Below are 19,341 nucleotides of genomic sequence, written 5' to 3'. Positions count from 1 at the left end.
GCTCCGCCGCTCGGGGGGCGCCGGGTGAGCCCCCGGGCGCTAATGGGAGCCCACCAGCCTGCCTTCACTCCGTTCCCAAACGTGAGGGTGGGAAATGGAGTTTGCAATCAGGAAAATGTTTTCAAAATCCTCCCTAGAGCAGCTGAATGTGAAGAGCTTCTTTGCGCTGAGGGTGGCAAAGCCCCGGGACAGGCTGCCCATAGAGGCCGTGGAGTGTTCCTCTCTGGAGACATTCCAAACCCACCGTGTTCCCAGGTGACCCTGCCTTGGCAGGGGGGTTGGTTAGATAATCTCCCTTCCTCCCTCACAGTTTTGTGCCCCTGTGAGGTCTGGCTGCCGGTAGTGCAGGTCTGGGATTGTCTGGAGCAGAAGTGAGGGGAAACCTCACCCGCTGCCACCAGGGCAATCGCCCAGTGCGGGCCTTTGGTGATTCCACGGCCCTTAGTCTGTCAGATAATCCAGCGTCCAATTGCAGAGAGCTAGTCCTAAACACTAATGCTGTTCTTAACCACATACAGAATCGCTTAGGACCTCTGAGATACTTTCAAATCGGCTACTTCTTGCTTCTCTCTTGTTAAGGCAAACAATACAGGAAATTGAAATTCATCAGCAAGGACCCATGAATTTCAAGGAGATTTTGTATTTTACATTGTGAAATACTGCAAATATGCTTAGAGAAAAACCCACGAAAATCATTTGCTTGGAGAAAATTGCAATCTGGGAAATGACAACTTGGGTTGATGAAGAGTCTTTTCTAACCAACAACCTCGTTACAAAATGCCTTAAATATTACCAAGCTCCAGCTTTTAAAAGACATAGTTTTTGCCCTGTTATGTTCTCATTGGCATGAGTTTTCAGGACATTCAGCAGTTACAAGACTTGCAATTTGCAGTCCAAAAACTCACACATTTTTGTGTATACTATTGTATATCCATGACCCTTTAGTTCCTCTCCTTTCCTCATCTTTACTCTCCTGATGTGTTTTACAGGCAGAAATCACACTCCTTCGCATCTTATATTTTGCTGTATGAGAGAAGCCAGTCTCCTCTAGGGGAAGAGAACTTTAAAGATGTTTTTATTTAAAAAGAAATTTGATAGCTGTAGAATTCACAGATCATCCTTCCTCCTCTCAGCAGGATGGCAGTGACATGTTAAAAAAAGCACAGCAACGATGAAGTAAAGGTGACACACTTCCACCCTCCTGATGTTCTCTCCTGCAGCTTTTTTCCCCCCACAAAAGTGCAGCTCAGGGAATCCGTGCAGAGATTTGGCACTATTTGTCAGCACCCAAACAAGTTATAAGATAAATCATGCAACCTAATTTTAGTCTTGGCTGGCAAAGCCAACATCGCTGCTATCCTAATGCCTATAATTTGGCTCAGATAAAAATGCTTTGGAGGCAGAATTATTTAATTATATCAAAGGTTGTTGGCCGAGTAAGGCTCAACAGGCTTCCAGCTGGCAAAGGCATAAGGGATGCTCTCCATTACAAGGGGCAGGTTGCCTCAGGATAAAGCCACATCAGCTACTGAATGGGATCTAGGTCTTCTCATGTCCAGGGGATAGCAAACATGGCTGTACCCACAACTGCTTGAGCACTTTGGCAACTTAGCTCTCCCTAACCACTGAGAACTAACAACTGAGGAGATACTAGATTGTGGTTTTTTTCCATTAATTGCAATGCCTCTCACAGAAAGTATTGCTCTGTGGGCCGAGGGTGCAGTGTCATAATTGCCAGGAGTGAATCCTCTGTCAGCAGGACATCATAAAACTTTTTGATATTTTATTTAAAATTTTACGAGTTTGTTATAAAATCAACCTGAATATTTTGAAATTAATTATTTTTACATATTTGTGTCAGTACCAGAACACCTCCAGTTGTATCTTCAGTGTAACTGTTTTTCATGTTGACTGCAGTGAAGGATGATACGAAAAATATTGTCAGCGGTTTCAGACAGTGTTATCTGAAATAAACTTTTGTTCCTTCATGCAGTTTTACAGAAGCATTGTTGTTACACATATTCTTACGACTGTCGGGCAATGAGGAGAACCCTGGTGCAAATAAATGCATCCAGACCGCTCTTCAACATCCCCATCGAGGGAGACTCCACAACCTCTCTGGTCAGTCTGCTCCAGTGCTTGGTCACTACCACAGTAAAGAAGTTCATCCTCATATTCAGGTAAAATTTCCTGCGGATTAGTCTCTGCCCGTTGCCTTCGTCCTATTGCTGGGCACCACCGAGCAGAACCTGGCCCCATCCTTTTGGCAGCCTCCCTTCCTTCAGTACTTACAGAGAGTGATGAGATCCCCTCTCAGCCGTCTCTTCTCGAGGCTGAGCAGGCCCATCTCCCTCAGCCCGTTTCTCACTATTCCGCGCCCCTCACAGCAGGCGCTTCCCGCCCCCGCCATCCCCGGCCCGCTCCTCCCCTCCCTCCCCAGGGACACCAGCGGGCGAGACCATGAGGGCGCAAATGGGGGGGAGGGCGGCCGAAGAGGCGCCACTCAGGGCGCCGAGGCGCAGTCGCGGCCCAGCCGGGAGGCGCTCGCCACCGGTTCCTCGGAGGCACCGTGAGGGCCCGCAGCGGGAGCGCGGCCGCGGCCGCCGGACAGCGCCGCGCCTCCCCCGGCCCCGTGCGGCGGCGGGAGTTGGTGCGGGCCGGCGGCGGAGGAGGCGGGGGGCGGCGGGGGCGCGCAGGTGAGCGCGCGGCTGTGTCTGCTTCCGGCGCGCCCGCGTCCCCGCTCCGCCGCGGCCGGGGAGGCGACGCCGGCGAGCCCCGCTGCGCGCAGGTAACGCGGCCCGGGGGCAGCCCCGCCGCCGCTGTCCCCGCCCCTGGCCGGCGCCCAGGAGGGGAGCGAGCCCACGGTCCCGGGGGCCCCTTGCCGCAGCCCGCGGCTGCTCGCGCTGGAGCCGCCGGCGGCAGCGCGGGGGAGGGGCGGGTGCTCGGATGTGTCCCTGCGCTCCGCCTGGCGGAGCCCGGCCGGCCCTGGGAGGCCCGAGGCGCTCCCGGCGCGCTGCAGGTGCGGGGCAGCGGCCCCCAGCCGGTGCGGCAGGAGGAGGCTGCCGAGCGCGATTCCTGCCTCCCTCGCCAGGTTCCCATCTGCTCCGCGTGTCTGCAGACGTGCGAGCTGCTGAGATGACAGATAACACACACGCTGTCGGCTTGCCCTGTAAAAATGATCGTTTTAAGCAAGCCAGCCAGCCAGCCCTCTAAATTTGTTTTTGGTAATTCTTAGCTGCCATAAACAAAACCTGCTTTTCTTTCTCACGTCTTGAAGAATAAGAGGCACGGAAAAATAAAAGGGAACCTTTAACAGCTGTAGGAGGGAAGCATTGGAACAGATTGAGGGTGGTGTTGTCAATTTACAATCGATAGAGGTTATAGTTACTGTAATTGTATGCTTGAACTTCACTTGCAGCAAAAGTTTGCAGGATTCAGCAGAATTGTGGCCTTAAATTGCTGTATGATGATTTATTAATTTGTATAAATTATTCTGTATTCCGCATTAGCAGTGTATCGTGACTGTAAGGGATAGAAGAGAGGAAACACAACCAAGAACATGTAGAAAGATTTAATTTTTTTATTTTTGTATGCTGGTTTATAAGTATAATTGCTTATAAATCTTATTCCTCAGTATGATATCACTGTGGTGTATGCTGTTGGCACCTCACAAATGATAAAAAGTGCTGATTGTAGAGTTCTAGACATGCTTTGGGAAAGACCCCATGTTTGTCATGGTATCTTGAAGGGTATTTAAGCTTTTATTGGCTACAAGATCAAAGATAAGCTCTGTGTATATTTTATGTTTCATGACACACCTGAGCTAACTTACCTTTTTTTTTTCAGGTACCTGTTTGATACCTTGCAGAGGCAATGGAGGCAGTGATGAAAACCCTGTTGTAATTGAAACATAAAGAAAAAGTATTCTTTTCTGTGCAATACTCTTAGTATCATTCAATGCCTACTATTTCAGAAGATGAAAAGGAAAATGGTTCTGGAAATAATAGAAACACTGAAAACAGACCTGGGAAAGAATCCCCAGAAGCTTCTCTTCACGATCCCGTGAAGCCATACTGCATGTCAGATGCCTCCACTGCATCCTTGGTGTCTAGGGAAGATGGGCATTATCCATGGGGATGTCCTGTGACTCATACAAGAGAGAAGTTTTATACCATCTGCTCAGACTATGCTTTTTTAAACAGAGTAACATCTATTTGTAAAAGTCCAAGTGCTTCAGTTAGTGCCTGCCTATCAAGCAGTGCTGCCTTAAAGGTTGGAAATAACACACCTAACTTACTCAGTGTTCAAACTGGTGCTTCAGAGATTATCTACAATGAAGATGCTAACTTGGAGAGCCTGCCTGGCAGTCTTGGAAAGCTTCCACTGGCGTGGGAAATAGACAAATCGGAGTTCAATGGCGTGAACTCAAATATGAAGAGCAAAGCAGGTGAGGTGGTGAAGTTTTGATGTGAATGGAAAAGGCTTCGTGTTTCCAGCTTGTTTGTGAAGGGGGCTGGCCAGCACATGAGTCCTGTGAGGAGGTGCTGTAGAAGAGCCTGCTCTTCATTTCAAGGAACCTGCTCATCAAGACAGAATAATGTGAGAGAGAGGAGGAGTGAAAGTCAAGTGTACCTGCCAGGGAAAGTGGATCCAAAACAAAGCTTACTTCTGCTTAACTCTGTAGTATTTGGGGTGGTTTCTGGTATCCCCAGGAGCCCTCCCTCTGTGTTCTTGGAGTGTTTTTTTTTTTTTTTCTTTTCTTTTAGTAGGACCTAGTATATTTTGCATCTGGATGTATGGCTTCAAAATGGGACAAAAATATTTCTGCTTTAGCATATGGCCCAAGTCTCCATTTTCTACTGTCACAGTGGCTTATAAAAAGGAAAAGACCTTGGGTGTATGTTATTATTAATGGATTTGCATATATGTTTTCATTAGAAACTGTAGCTGGTTGCAAGGCTGGCAGTGAAAAACAAGCATTTCATTATATTCCCTGTGTACTTAATGTTAGGAGATTGGAGGCCTGTGTTGGTCTGAGAGTCTATTTCTGGGATGGGTGATTTAATGCATTAGAATAATCAGATTGACTTAGCTCTCTAAACAGTTGGGCAGGTCATCATTAATTCTGTTGATGATCTAAACACCATGCTGTTTACAGAGCTAATGGCAGCTTTATAAACCTGTTGACAATTTAGATTATGTATTTTTCTCCTTTTAGTTAATGTTTAGTCCCAGTTTACACTTACTAACACAACCACTGTCTGTATTTGAGCTGTGTACTATTTCAAAATGTATTTAAGAAGAAAGCTGTGAATGGCAAACTAGACATTTGATTCTGAAATTTGATTTGCAGGCAACATGAAGAAACAAGGGACAAAGAAAAAATCAGTGGAAAAAAAAAGCAAACAGTACAGAGAGTGTCCTCAGCGCTCAGCCCTTGAAGATGTGAAGGAAAGAAAAGTGTTGGACCTTCGGAGATGGTAGTATTTATGAAGTTATGAATTTATGAACTACACTAACTGTGTAGTTTCTCAGCAAACACTGTTGCTAGTTACCTGATTTCAAACTTTTCAATGATGTCTTCGTAATTATTTTAGTAGAAATGTTAAGCATGCACACATTGTCCAATGCATTCTAGAAGACAAATTAGAGTTTCCCTCCCATCTGTTGAAATTCTTAAAACATTTTTCTTTCTAAATTTCCTTTTACTTTCAGTAAAGGGAAAAACTTATGTGGGGATTCATTGCAAAACAAAATACAAGTTTTTAGCATGGTCAGGCAAAAAGTAGCTTTAAATGTATATGTTTTGCTTCTGATTTTACTTTTTATTGAGAAATACTTGATCAGAATCTGTCATTTCTATATTATTGTATTAATATAGCTCAGTAAATTTATTACTTTAATGCATCTATCTGGTTCTAACTTTGTGTCTGTGACCAGAAAGTTAGATTTAACCTAGGGACTCTGTGGCTCAGAAGGATATTCATTAGTAAATTGGTCAAGATGCAGTTTGCCACGAGTGCACATTTTAGAAGAGACTGGATTAAACCATATGGTATATTAGTACAGAATCACATTTTCCTACAGGATCATTTGTACAGAACTTCCATGGAACTGTTAGATATAATGACTGATTTATATGAAATTGGGTAGTGGCATTTGGCAAATAAATTGTTTGGCATGGTTGCTTAATTTTTGTTTTTAAGGTTGTTTTGGATTTTTTGTTGGCTTTTTAATGTTAACACAGATGACGTAAAATCATTCAATATAATGTGGCATTTTAGTGACGTGGCACACAAAAAGTAGTTGAAGGTTGTCACATGTGAGTCAAGATTGTGTTACTAATATGTTTGAGGTTTTTTCTTTAAGGTATTGTGTTAGCCGACCTCAATACAAGACCTCCTGTGGAATTTCATCCTTAGTGTCTTGCTGGAATTTCTTATATAGTACACTGGGAGCTGGAAGGTAAAGTCACACATGGACTGCTTTGCTTTGCCTCTAGAGTGTCAAAAATATGTTTCTAATTACAACACTTTTTTTTTTTTTTTTCAAGTTTGCCCCCCATCACTCAAGAAGAAGCCTTGCATATACTGGGCTTCCAGCCCCCATTTGAGGAGATTAGGTTTGGTCCCTTCACTGGAAACACAACTCTAATGAGGTATGTTTGTTTTTTTTGATGCAGCTAAGAGATAGAACCTTTAAAATATGGTAGTAGTTAATTTGTTTAAAAACATAGTGGCTGATTTGTTAATCCTCAAGTTTTAGAATAATGAGGGATACCTGAGTACTCTGACAACGAAACTTCTCAAGGAATCGTTGTCCCTGGCCATTTTGAATGGTGTGATGTTACACAGGTCAAATCAATGTGAAATTCTATTTGATTTTTGGTTCAGTTTGTGTGATGATTGTACAATACTCTAAGGAGTCTAGTCTCCTGGTTAGAAAACTCTCTTTACACTTACTTTCCTATTTTTGAAAATGCATGTTAAATGCTTGCTGGTGTCACTGAAATGGCCCCAAAAGACAATTGGTACACTATTGGCCTAAGGTAAAATGTAATTTAAGAGCTGAAAACGAGAAAGTACTGAATCTTGGCTGCAATGGAACTGTTCAGGAGCAACAACATGGAGCTGGAGTCGCAGAACACTTTGACATTTTTTATCACTTCTGCTCTGCTGTTTCCTGATTTTTATAGGTTGGACCTAAGTTCTTTATGCCTTTTTTTTTTTTTTTTTTTTTTTTAAGGTATTAAAGTAATAAGACATTCTAGGACTAAACATAACCAAGAAGCATATTGTTCTAGAGTGCTGAACATTTTGACAGGGCCTTGGTGTGTTGCCCTTTGGTGAGGTTAGAAACTTTCGCAGTATTTTTGCTTGCTTCATGAGTTACATTTGATTTAATTAATTTTCTATGGAAATATATAGTGTTTGTCTGATCAGGATGGTCCTGGATTTGAAAAGTGGCAGCAGTCTATTCTCCATCCAGCATACTGGCCACATCATTGGAAAATGTCACGAAAATTTCCTAACTTGCTTTAGGAAATTCAGATCCAGGATTTGTATTTCTTCAGGAGTACATCAGGGTATAGCAACTCTTATAGACCAAGCTGATACAGTGTTTTGTCTCTTCCTGTCAACAGTCTACACAGACAAAAGTTAAATTTGTAATTGTTATTTGATTTCCCCTGTGAGCATCCTCTATGCAGCAGAGAAGTTACCCGTCTTTTTGTTTTCTTTATTTTTTTTCCTGCCTGGTCCAAAAATTTTGAAGTACTTGGCAGATTGGGAAACAGGAGGGCTGTGATCCAATCCCATTACCCAACATAGCTTTATCATTGAGGTATTGTCTTCAAACATGTAATTTGAATCTTCTAATGTGGAAAAATTGCTTGCACTTAGTGCTGTGGTGAGGAGTTGCAGTATGAGGCTCCTGTAGTGCTTGGGCTTTGTGAAGTTTAGGTGAGAGAAACCCAACAGGATAAGCAAAAAGTCTCACTTGAAGGGTCCCTTCTGGGGACCTAGATTTCATTTATGTACCCTACAAATCAGATTTGAAGTTTGGCATCTCAGAATTTGTGTGTCTTTGTAAAGTTTGAGTGAATTGAACATTAGAGGTGACTGGACTAAATACAACAGGACTAACATTTCACATCTCAGTCTTTGCTTATTACGCATCTATGTCAAGTCTGGAAAAGCAAAATAAAGGAAAAGGCTCTGTGTATTTACTTCTCTGTCTAGGATATGTTAAGTTTTGTATTGGGTGCTGTGGTCATCTACAATCTAAATATTAGTGAGGTAGGTACTTAGTAGCCCACCAAGACTTGTTTTCCTAAACTGTCAAAGCACAGGATAAGTGTGAGAAAATGAAATGTATTTAATAACTCTTGAGTTACTACAATGTTTAAGCTTATTGTTTCAGATGGTTTAGGCAAATAAATGATCACTTCCATATCAAGGGATGCTCATACGTTCTGTATAAACCTCATGGGAAGAACAAGACAGCTGGAGAAACTGGTATGTAGCTAATCCTAAAGTACTCATCTTAGTGTATAAATTGAAAAATCCTGCAGTGTGTAGCTTTTGACAGGATGAAGTCTGTAAGTAGTACTTCTAATCTGAGATATCAACCCCAAGTTGGCTGATTTTTCTGTTTTTATTTTTCTCTTATTTAGCTAAAAATTTAATTTATACTTTTATTGTGATAAAATACATTCTCTGCTATATATTCTGCTGTCTCAGAATTGGAATTTTATCCAGGCAAACACTGCATTTCCAGCTCTGCATTGGTGTGTGGAAAGATTTGTTTGCTGTCATCCACTGGGAGAACAAAAAGTATTGGTCTTTACTACATGTTTTATGCCTTTAAAAAGCCCAGTGTTAAAGTCTTAATGCACTTAAAGTTTTAACGAACTTACCTGTTCTTCCTGACTGTAACTAACATCTCTCTAAAGTTAGGTGATTATTCTGAGTTAGCTTATGAAGCTGAATTTTTTGCAACTTGTCTACTTTTTAGGTATGCTATTTAAAAATTGTTACTTTCATGCACTGTTAACTAGCCTTTGGTATAGTCTGGGCAATTGCCTTCTAACTGAAAGGTTCTTTAAAAGCACAAAATCATTTGGAAAAGTTTTAGAGATTATTAAAAATGAATCCCACTTGAAACTTGTAATGTTTCAGTGCCTCTTCTAGTCTTTTCCTGAAATTGAGCACTGTGGTCACATTATAAACCCCTGCATGCCCATATGTTCTTCTGAGACTAGGAAACTCCAAGAAGCTCCTGATACCAAAATGTTTGAGTGTTTTCAGTGGTTTTAATAGTATTATCAATGTGTGCCACATCTGACTTAGGGCAGCTGGGACTGCATTCTGTTGCAGTGTGTATTTCCTAGGTTAAGAGATACTTATGGTTCTTTTTTAAATTTGATTTTGATCTAAGCACAGAGCATACTTTCTATTGCCTTTCCGTGGCACAGACTGTGCAGCAGATAATATTGAATTTCCTGCCTGGTATAAAAAAATACTAAGTTTGATACCAAAAGTGTATTTTGTGGATGCCTTCCAGGTCACATCCTCCCATTTAAAAAGCAGTATAACTACTTTGTTGTCAAAAAAGATCTTTTTTTTTCTGCTGAATATGTTTCTCAGGATCCAAAGCACCGGGAACTGTAACCTGATCTTCCTTTGTAGCTGCAGGGGCCCTTGCAAAGCTAACACGAGGACTGAAAGATGAATCAATGGCCTACATCTACCATTGCCAAAACCATTATTTTTGCCCAATTGGATTTGAAGCGACCCCAGTAAAAGCTAGTAAAGCCTATAGGTAAGATACTGTGCTTATGCTTATTTTAGTGGAAGAAACATATAGAAAAATTTACTTCAATTTGATGCCATTTTTCTCCATAAATAACATTTCAGTTTGTGTCATATAACCATCTGTCTGAGCTAGAAAAATACTATGGTGTGATTTGATAGGACTGACTTAAAATGAAACATAACTAAACAGACTACACTGAGAGGACTTGAAAGAGAAAACTGTGAGTGGTATTAAGAAACTGTTTTTTTAAAGACCTTCTAGCCATGTAGAGAGAAGGTAGTTATTTTATTGAAGGATGAGTGAAGGTAAATACTCTGAAAATTAAAACATATGGGCTGAAAAAAATCCAGGTGGTGTTTTTTAAAGCTAAGCAATAAAAGGGCAGCTAATTATGGGAAAAGACTGTTCCTAGAGAGCTTGCAAGGGGAAACAGGTGTGTATGTTGCAATTTTGCAATTTTCCTTTATAAATTAGAAGTAAAAAGTCTGCAGTAATATTAATTTTTCTTGAGGTGGATGCAGTGAAATTTACATTTAGAAACCAGTGTTTGTGTAGGGCAAGAACGGGTTGTATAGGTATCACAGGATGGTGGATACATCCCTTTTTTACATGAATGTTGATTAATAATGATGATGGTAAACTCCAGCTACTGGCATGTAAGGCATGGAAAAGTAAAGATATGGAATGATTTACTACCAGGAATTGGGAGGGAATGGGGGGAGAAAAGCTACAAGAGGTCTATGGACTATGACATTAGGTTTGGCCTTTTTTTTAACCATGTTTGAAATGCTGGAGTACTTCTATAAGCTTAATATGCAAGTTAAAAATACAGTTTCCTGTATAATTTCAGATTTGTCAGAGTGACACTAGTAGGATAATATAATGCAATAGTTAATATAGTTTTCAATTAAATACAGATTTTGGAAAATAGGTAATAGCATTAGTATTCATATGGAATCTGGGGAGAGTCTTGCATTAAACCCAAAAATTTTAACTTTGAAAATATTAAAATAAAAATATTCTTGAGATATGTATTAGCTTTTTTGAGGCATTTACCTTGTTACTCAATGTAAGGTGTTATAGTTAGTAGAGTGCTCTATACACTCTTGAGGAGAGTAGTTTGCTTCACCTCATTCAGCGAATCATATTAAGCTGTTTTTCCTCTCTCAAAGTAGTTTCAAACATGGTAGGCATTAAAGGATTCTGTTGAATTTTCTCTATGTTCAGCCATTGGTCAGTATTTATTAGCATTATCATAGAGCATAAGTAGTCAATCCTTGAGAAAATTAACAGATATCAGTGTTGGGGAATGTTAAACAGTGAAATGTGTAGGTCACTAATATAAGGTGAACTTCTGTCAATCTGCTTGCTAAGTAGTCTGACTATGACTTTGTTGAAGAGGCAGGATTGCATCAAGGCATAGAGAATGCTAGCTCTACTTTTGAAGTTGAAAATGGTCATTGATTGGAGGTGATAAAGCATAATCTAATTAGTTTCCCAGTGTGAAGCTTATTGTAGGGTTAATGAAAGCTTCTTATATAAGAACAAAAGGATAGAGTTTTTTTATTGAGACTGAGTTCACTGACTTGCCCCAAGTAGAAATCCAGCATCCAATCAGTATACTTGAGTGTACCAAAATGTTAATCACTTACTTATTCAATCAGTTAGGAGGAATCTGTACTAGAAGACCAAAGGAAAAAAAATATTACTAGATCAAAAATGCAGTCTGAGAAATAACATTGTCCAGTGTGTGGAAACATAACATGCCTTTTAACTAACTTAAATTTATATTGTTTAGTAATGAGTGGGAACAACACTTTCATTCTTTATCCGTGGCTGAAATGGATTCTTAGTCACTAGTGATGTTATTTTTAAGTCAATATTAGCTTTCTTTCTTATCAACAGTTATCTTCTAACAATGTAACATGAAATAATAAGTTCAAGAAGATTTTATAGCCTTATTTTAGGCTGGAGATCAAACCAGATGAGCATCCTGTTTTCTTTGTATTTTCTGATCCTACTGAGAAAAAAAAAAAAAAGTTTTGTTTTCAGAAGCACTACCGTTAGATTCTGGAGCAGTTCTTGTTCACCTGTTTTTGTACTCTACTTACAAAGAAAAGTTTTTATTTAAGAATCAAGAAACATTTTAGGTCCCAAAAGAAGTAGGTGGATAGGTTGCTAGGCTGAGCTTAGAGATAGTTCTTAGGTCACCCACAGACTTCCTGTATGATCTTAGGTTGCTGGATTTGGACTCGGGAGACCTGGGTTCAGTTCCCAGTTCAACCACAGACTTCCAGTGTGACTTTAGGTAAGTCAATTAATCAATCCTGTGTCTTGGTTTCCCATCTTTGCACCGATGGAATACATTGTTATTTTACAGGGAATTTTTTTGTAAGTAAACAAAATGTTCCAAGCAATAAGGCCATATGCTGTCTAATACCCTAGGCAGAAAAATGTCAGGTTTTGTCACAGTTGAAACTGATGTAGTTTTTCATGAGATAATTATACAAAGGAAGTCACATAGCAGTCCTGTGTATCTCGTTAGTTCTACCCTTAAACCTGTCAAAAATTTTCCTTGGCAAGGTTACTGAAAGCTTTGAGCTTCTTGGAAGTTAATTGCAAAGTAGTATTAATTCAGAATTTTGGATTTTAGTATTTGGTATTGGATGTTTAGAAGAAAGCATTTAAAGTATCCAGTTTTGTTCTTACAGGTTACCCTATGGCTCTTAGTAAGAACTGTTAGCCAAGGTATAGTTTAAAAATAGTGGAAAGGACTCTTTTATGACTGTCAGACATCACAGATAGGGAGGAAGCTGTTTGTACCACATTTACTTAGCTTTCCACAACTCTTATTTCTGTTGGTTCCTATATATTCATATTTACATCATGTACCAGACTGTCTTTCATCCAAATAAAACTGCTTTTAGTGAAAATCTGTCTTCCTCCCAAATCAAGTGTAGTAGCATCCCTAAGGTTTGCTTTCAGGCCCTGTGAAACAAAAGGTTCCCTGTAAGCAATTGTGAGCAGTATAGCACAAGAGCTGGTTTTTAGTTTGGCTTTGGAAACAATTATAAATGTTAGAAAATCCTAAAAAGAATAAGAGACTGTTAACATCTTTTTCTTTCTAGCATGCACAATAAATCTTACTAGGATTGTGTCTTCTGTTGAACAGAGGTCGTGTCTTGCAGCAAGAAGTAGAATATTGGATCTTAATTGGAGAGCCCAGCAGAAAGCATCCAACAATACACTGTAAAAGGTATGTTACTTGGTAAGAATGTAAAATAATGTTTTCTTTCAAGACAGTTTGTGGTTCTCTGCTCAGAGTCCTTGAGTGACTTTTTAGTTCTTTTGAATAAATATATACATATATATATATATATATGTATCTAATAGAAACAGATGGTGCTTTAGTGAGAAGCCTCGTGTTATGACCTCAAGGCTGGCTCTGTAGTTTAATGTCACCTGTCAGAACATAGAAGGCTGCTGAGAGCCAAAGCCCATATCTTTTCTTTGACACAGTGACACAGAGTGTGACACGGCTCATACTAGTCAGGATGAAAAGGTACCTCAGCTGTCTATGGTCATGCCAGTTGTCACTTACAGACTGCATGGCCCTTGGAGGAATTTAGACTGTAGCTGAGGACATCCACAGGCTGTGTCTGAGCTGTGCACAGGATATTATTCTGCTGCTGATATCTAGCTCAGGTGCAGGTGCAGCCTGCAGTTGTGTTATTTGCTTATCTGTGCATTCAAACAATACATTTATGATGAGGTTTGACCCAAACTAAGGTGGTGTCTAAACTAGATGTACAGACTAGGAGAACTAGAGGGTGCTATGTAGAAATGTCATGGATTAGTTATATTTAATAGGGTTTTGGTTTTTTTTGTCAGTAATGTGACCTTGTCAATAACTGCAAGTACTTGGGTATTTTGGATTACGAGATTAAGGGCAACAAGGTTAAAATCACAATATGCATCTGATTACTGAGAAATGACATATTGTAAGTGCCAAGGGTATAACTTCATTGTGTTTTATATTAGCTACAAATGGCACAGGAAATGGTTTCTGAATATATAATAAAACCCTTTGTAATACTAATTTTGATTGTGGAGACATTCTTCTTCCTACTGCACTCCCTGTGAGAGCTGGCAGAAAGTTCTGTGCTTAAGGAAAGGGGGTAGAGGTTGGAGCAGAAATACATTTTCTGAATTTGGAGGGTGGTGTTAAACAGGCAGCTAGACATTGATAGAAATGAAAAGGTGATGTGCAGGTTTGAAAAGGTCTGGAATATGAAAAGGTCTGTTTCAATTGGGCTGGAAGGAATAATGAGTCTTTGAAAAGCGGAGTGAATAGGGAGTGATTGAATTGATAGTTTAGAATTAAATAAAATGGAAGAGTGAGTTATGATGAGAGGTGACTCTGGTGAAAGCACATTTATTGTGCAAAAGAAGCCAAGGAACTTAGCAAAATAATACAAAAGGGTAGGAGAGGTTTTAAGAAAAAAAAAGGCTAATGATTCATCTTGCCTAGACCACACTTTGCATCCTTCTTTCCCAAACTGATGAATTGATAAGTACAGGGAATGTAGCTATGACTCATGGTTCTCTTACTCATTTTGGAAGGTGTTTCTTAAGAGCAGGAATAATCACTGTGAATGCTTTGATTAAAAGAGACACTTTTACATCCAGCTTGATATCTCTAATACTAAGGCTTTTGTAACTTTATGCATTCATTTATCTTGAAATCACTGCTAAGACTGCTTAAAGCTACAGATCTGTATTTGTGTGTATGTGTATGTGAGTCTTTGTGCTGCTGAGGTTTCATAAATATCAGCTGAGTAATAATGATTTTATTCTGTAGATGGACAGATATTGTCACTGACCTAAACACTCAAAATCCAGAATATCTAGATATTCGACACCTAGAGAGAGGATTGCAACATCGAAAAACAAAGAAGGTAATGTAAACTCACTAAGATGGGAAGAAACTCGTGGTAGGTTATTGCAAACCTACTCATACTTCAGCAGTGTAAATTAACTTTACTAAAGGAATTTGTCTGTTATGAAGTGTTGCTGAAGACAAAAGTATAATGGGGGTTCTTGCATACCACAGTCATTTAGATTTACTTGCTGGACAAGATATAAAGCATCAGTGGCTTGGTATATGCTAAGATGAACCAGGGTATCTGTGTATACAGAATGTATTCAGTCAGAATATTTAATTTTGTTGGTTTAAAATGTTGCTGCAGCAAGTATAGAAGTGTTCTGCAGACAAACTACAGACCCTTTGGGGTATGACCCTCCAATGACATTTAAGTGGGAAAGAAAGTACAATTGAGTAGAATCAGGCATAAAAGAATGTGTGTCTCCCTTGTGTGGAGTTACTGTCAATGCGTGTTGCTTTCTTTCCTATAGATAGGGCTGTATCTCATGGGTGGAGGATGTATTTGTGATTTGCAGATTGAAACTCTGAGAAATAATAGACTGAAGAGATGATTTCAGATGTGAAGACCCTATGGAAGACTGTCAGCAAGATCAGAATGGACCAGAACAGATAATTGCTGAGAAGGTAGCTAGAAAGTAAACAAAGACTAGCAGAAGATAAGTGATACTGGCCCATGAAAGATAAAATGGATAGCTTAAAAAGATCAAAAAGATGAATAAGAAAGCAGTAATTGAATCTGAGAAACAATCAGAACTGATTGTTGCAAGTTGTATATTTTTGGTTTGTTGGTGGTTTTTTCCTGGTTTATAGGTTATGGCGCTTCTTGTTTGCTTTCTTTTTGAAAGTATTGTGTTACTTGTCAATATGTTGATGTCAAATATCTATCTATGTCAGAAATGTGCCTGTGGTGTGCATTTAACAAAGAACCTCCTTTACTTTGATTAGGTTGGAGGAAATCTTCATTGCATCATTGCCTTTCAGAGACTTAACTGGCAAAGATTTGGTCCTTGGAATTTTCCATTTGGAAATGTTAGACAGAATAAACAATCCCAAACACAAGGACAAGGAATTTCCAAATCTGAGAGTGAAGACAATATATCTAAGAAACAGCATGGACGACTGGGTCGATCTTTCAGTGCTAGCTTTCATCAAGAATCCACATGGAAGAAATCTAGTCTTCGGGAGAGGAGGAACAGTGGGTATCAGAGTTATAATGATTATGATGGAAATGATTAAAATTAACTTTAGACAATAGAGGTGATATATTAAAGTTAGTTTTAATCAAAGCAAATTAGGGATTTATTAGTCCTAGAACACTTAAGAATAGAAATTATGGTATAAAATACAACTTCATAATTATTAAATAAATAAGTTGATATGGTTGCAATAGACGAGATCTGATGTATAAAGTGACAGATAAGCACAGATTGTAATTTTGCAATCAAAGGTGAATATGATAGCAAAATCAATCATTTCTTTTGAAATAATTGTACTATGTCCTGATCTGTGAAAACAAAAGAGCAGGTTGAAATCAGTCAGTGTAATAAACAGACTTCATTGAAAATATTTATTGTTCAAAAGCATGAAAAATTATGGTATGACATTATAAAAAAGGGTTATTCTTCAAATGGTGTAAGGATAAAAGTAAACATTGCCTTTGTTTTTAGCACTTCATTTTAGTAAGGCTGCCCATATCCAGAGCAAATGGAAAAAAAAGATCACATAGGTTCGAAAACTTTGTTGGATTTATGAAGAGAATGTACATTCTCCATTTAATTCCCATTTGACTTCTGTCAGTCAGATAATCATATCTTGTCAAGCAGGTGTCAGTTTCTTTTCCCTTATCTGGTTGCCTGGTTTTGACTGTGATGAATCACCTATTGAGGATGGAGCTTGTCTGTTACCTTTGCTCTGCGGGTACAGTGGCTGAACTCTTACCCTGGAGCCTCCTGAGAGCATGGACTCACTTAACACAAGCTTATGAAATTCAGTATTAAAAGCTGCATTTACAATTAGCCAAATGAGCTAGCTGAACACTGTGTTCTGTTGGCAGTTCTTTTTTTTGTTCAGTCTTACAATCTGTCCTGCTGCTTTTTTCATTTTGTGTGAAGGGGATGCAAGTGCTGAAAACTGCTGGCAGCCCTGATGATATACCTCTCAGCCAGCACACAATTCAAGCTTTTTCAGGTGTCCCAGGTGAATTCTTTCTTTTTTCTTGTTTTTTTCTTTCCCTGATAAATTCAGTTGCTTGCCCAAACACATCTCAACGGTTGTATTGTTCTGTGTACAAATGTTCATACCTGCTCAAGGATTAATTTTTTGACATAAAAAGATTTGTCATGGAATGCAGGGGTTTTGTAGGTTGCTGCTTTTGTTAACCAAAAATGGGAGACTTTTAGACTTTTGTTCATTCAATAAAATTTGTTTTCTATCTTGTTGTTTGCTTTTCATTTGTATTGGAAATTGTGGTCCTGCATTTAATGAAGGTCTTCGGCAAAGTAGGTAAGTGACAGATCAGAGTTGCAGCTACCACTTAGCAAAGTAGGTAGGATCTCTTGGGTCATAAAAAGTGGTGCTCAGTGCAGCCACTGTGACTTCTATTTAATTAGCCTGCAGCCTCATGTCTGAGCAAAACCCATAGGATAAGAGGGCTCAGCTTCGTTTAGATTACTTGAGCTTTGTTCTTTAGGGGAATTAGGACTTACATAGCCAGAGTTACATGTTGTCTCATAACTTTTGCTTAATAATGATTGTTACACTGAGAAACAGGGTCTCACCTCCGATGGTATCTGGCTGTTCTGCTTAAGTAGGTTGGGATGAAATTCTTGTTTAACAGTTATTTTGCTCTTGGCTTGGAAACAATCCAATTTCATCTACAGAGCATGTAGCATATGGATTCTTTCAGCAGTAGCAGGAGCTGAGTGTGTGTCCTTGGGGTTGTGCTGCAGGGAGCTTCTCCCTAGGGATTCCCGATTGCTGGGGTGCCTGCAATGGGGGGCACTGGGGCTGTGGTCGGGGCAGAACAGAAAGCACAGAGGCTGCAGGGGAAATCTTGTTCGGGGGTGGGAAAAATAGGACAACTTTTCGTCTGCATTATAGGATTTTCTTCTGGGACAGGAGACTTTTTTTTTTTTTTCATTCTCCAACCAGAGAAGGGCAATAGAGCTGATAAAGGCTGTGGAGCTTAAGTCCTGTGAGGAGCAGCTGAGGGAGCTGGGGTTTTTTAACCTGGAAAAGGGGAGGCTCAGGGGTGACTATCACTACACCCAGCAGAAAGAAGGATGTAACCTGGGGGGGGGGTCGGCCTCTTCTCCTAGATAACAAGTGACAGGATGAGAGGAGATGGCCTCAAGCTGCGCCAGATGAGGTTTAGACTGGACCTAAGGGAATTTCTTCACAGAAAGGGTGATCAGATATCGGAAGGGACTGCCCAGGGCGGTGGTGCAGTTCCCGTCCTTGACCACGGTGTAATTGACAAAGGGACGCTCGGTCACGAGTCGGACTCGATGATCTCGGAGACCTTTTCCAACAAAGCCGATTGTGTTATTCCCCGCTGGTACCAAGCTCTCCTCCAGGCAGCTCAGGAGAGCCCCCCGGCCTCAGGAGCCGCAGCAGTCCAGGGGCGGTGGCAGCCGCCGGGCGCGGTGTGCGGGGCGGGCTGTGGGCGGCCGCTCCGGGCCGGGCCCTGCGCCGGCTCCGCCCCGCGCCGCGACTCCCGGCGGCCCGCGGGGCCCGGCCGGGCGGGGCCTGCGCTCGCTGCGCTGCGGGCGGCGGGGCCTTCCTGCCGCCTCCGGCCCGTATCCATCCCGTATCCTTCCCGCGTCCCTCCCGCGTCCCTCCCGTGTCCATGAGCCACGTCCGCTCCCCGCCGCAGGCCCGGGATCGCGACCCACCCTGCCCCTGTCCCCGCCCCTGTCTCTCCCGGTCCGAGCGGCTTCCTCGTTATTTCTGTTTGAGTTAATGAAGCGGTCGTGGGCCGTACAATCTTTGGATTATTCCTTCGTTTGTGGTCCATAGATTTTTCTCTCAAAGCAACTAAGGAAGAACAATGGGAGTTCAAGGACTTTGGAAGCTGCTTGAATGCACCGGGAGACCCATAAACCCTGAAACGTTGGAAGGGAAAATTCTTGCTGTCGGTATCCTTTAAAAGTAAAGCAAGTAAAGCTGAGGAACCGAATTGAACGGGAGATTATTTTAACTATTTCTCTTATTTATAAGTTATTATATTATTATTAGCACATTTAAATTGCCTACATTTTGATAAGTAGAAATTTTGCTTTATAGTGTGTGAAATACTAATCTCTTTTATTTTCATAATTTAAAAACAAACTTTTTCTTAATAGGTTCCTTATGCAAGTGTTTGACTATAGAATTTTGCACTTTATAAATGTGTACTGCTCTTAGTACGACTACAAGATGAGGAAGAGTTATGCTTATGCATCAGCTTTCCTGTCCTGTATGTTTGGTTAAATGCTGGAAAGATGTGGAAGGAAGTTACCTGTCATTTACCTATAAAAATAACTGGGGAGGTATTTGCTGTGTTTTTGCTTCCACTCTGCTTTTTGTGCAGGGCAATAGGG

The 19,341-nt window shown here is 40.6% G+C and overlaps 2 protein-coding genes across 7 annotated transcripts in view; both read left to right on the top strand.

Annotated features, from left to right (window-relative positions):
• The first annotated feature begins 2,475 nt into the window (after positions 1–2,475).
• BIVM (basic, immunoglobulin-like variable motif containing) lies at positions 2,476–17,192 on the top strand. 4 transcript variants are annotated; one of them, XM_079319806.1, is made up of 11 exons: positions 2,477–2,696; positions 3,847–4,447; positions 5,354–5,480; positions 6,370–6,465; positions 6,554–6,658; positions 8,422–8,516; positions 9,690–9,822; positions 12,053–12,124; positions 12,989–13,072; positions 14,678–14,774; positions 15,707–17,192. In XM_079319806.1, the coding sequence occupies exons 2-11, from the start codon at positions 3,958–3,960 to the stop codon at positions 15,995–15,997; spliced, it is 1,590 nt and encodes a 529-aa protein (XP_079175932.1). In that variant the 5' UTR covers positions 2,477–2,696; positions 3,847–3,957; the 3' UTR covers positions 15,998–17,192. The 4 variants fall into 4 exon arrangements, with proteins under 4 accessions (XP_079175934.1, XP_079175932.1, XP_079175931.1 ...); XM_079319805.1 differs by having other exon boundaries at positions 2,478–2,788; XM_079319807.1 differs by lacking the exon at positions 2,477–2,696 and adding an exon at positions 3,045–3,224.
• Positions 17,193–18,469: 1,277 nt separating this feature from the next.
• LOC306808798 (DNA excision repair protein ERCC-5-like) overlaps positions 18,470–19,341 on the top strand; it is a 546,121-nt gene continuing 545,249 nt past the window's right edge. For 2 of the 3 annotated variants that reach the window (XM_079319784.1, XM_079319782.1), the window contains exon 1: positions 18,690–18,897. In XM_079319784.1, the coding sequence (XP_079175910.1) occupies positions 18,810–18,897 (88 nt within the window). In that variant the 5' untranslated portion in view covers positions 18,690–18,809. Of the gene's footprint in view, positions 18,636–18,689; positions 18,898–19,341 lie in introns of those variants that run through there. The other variant, XM_079319783.1, reaches the window with a different exon arrangement.

The sequence above is a fragment of the Erithacus rubecula genome, assembly GCF_903797595.1.
Source record: "Erithacus rubecula genome assembly, chromosome: 1".
Lineage (NCBI taxonomy): Eukaryota > Metazoa > Chordata > Aves > Passeriformes > Muscicapidae > Erithacus > Erithacus rubecula.
The sequence above is the reverse complement of the archived record's forward strand: the minus strand, read 5'-3'. Positions and strand labels throughout refer to the sequence as shown.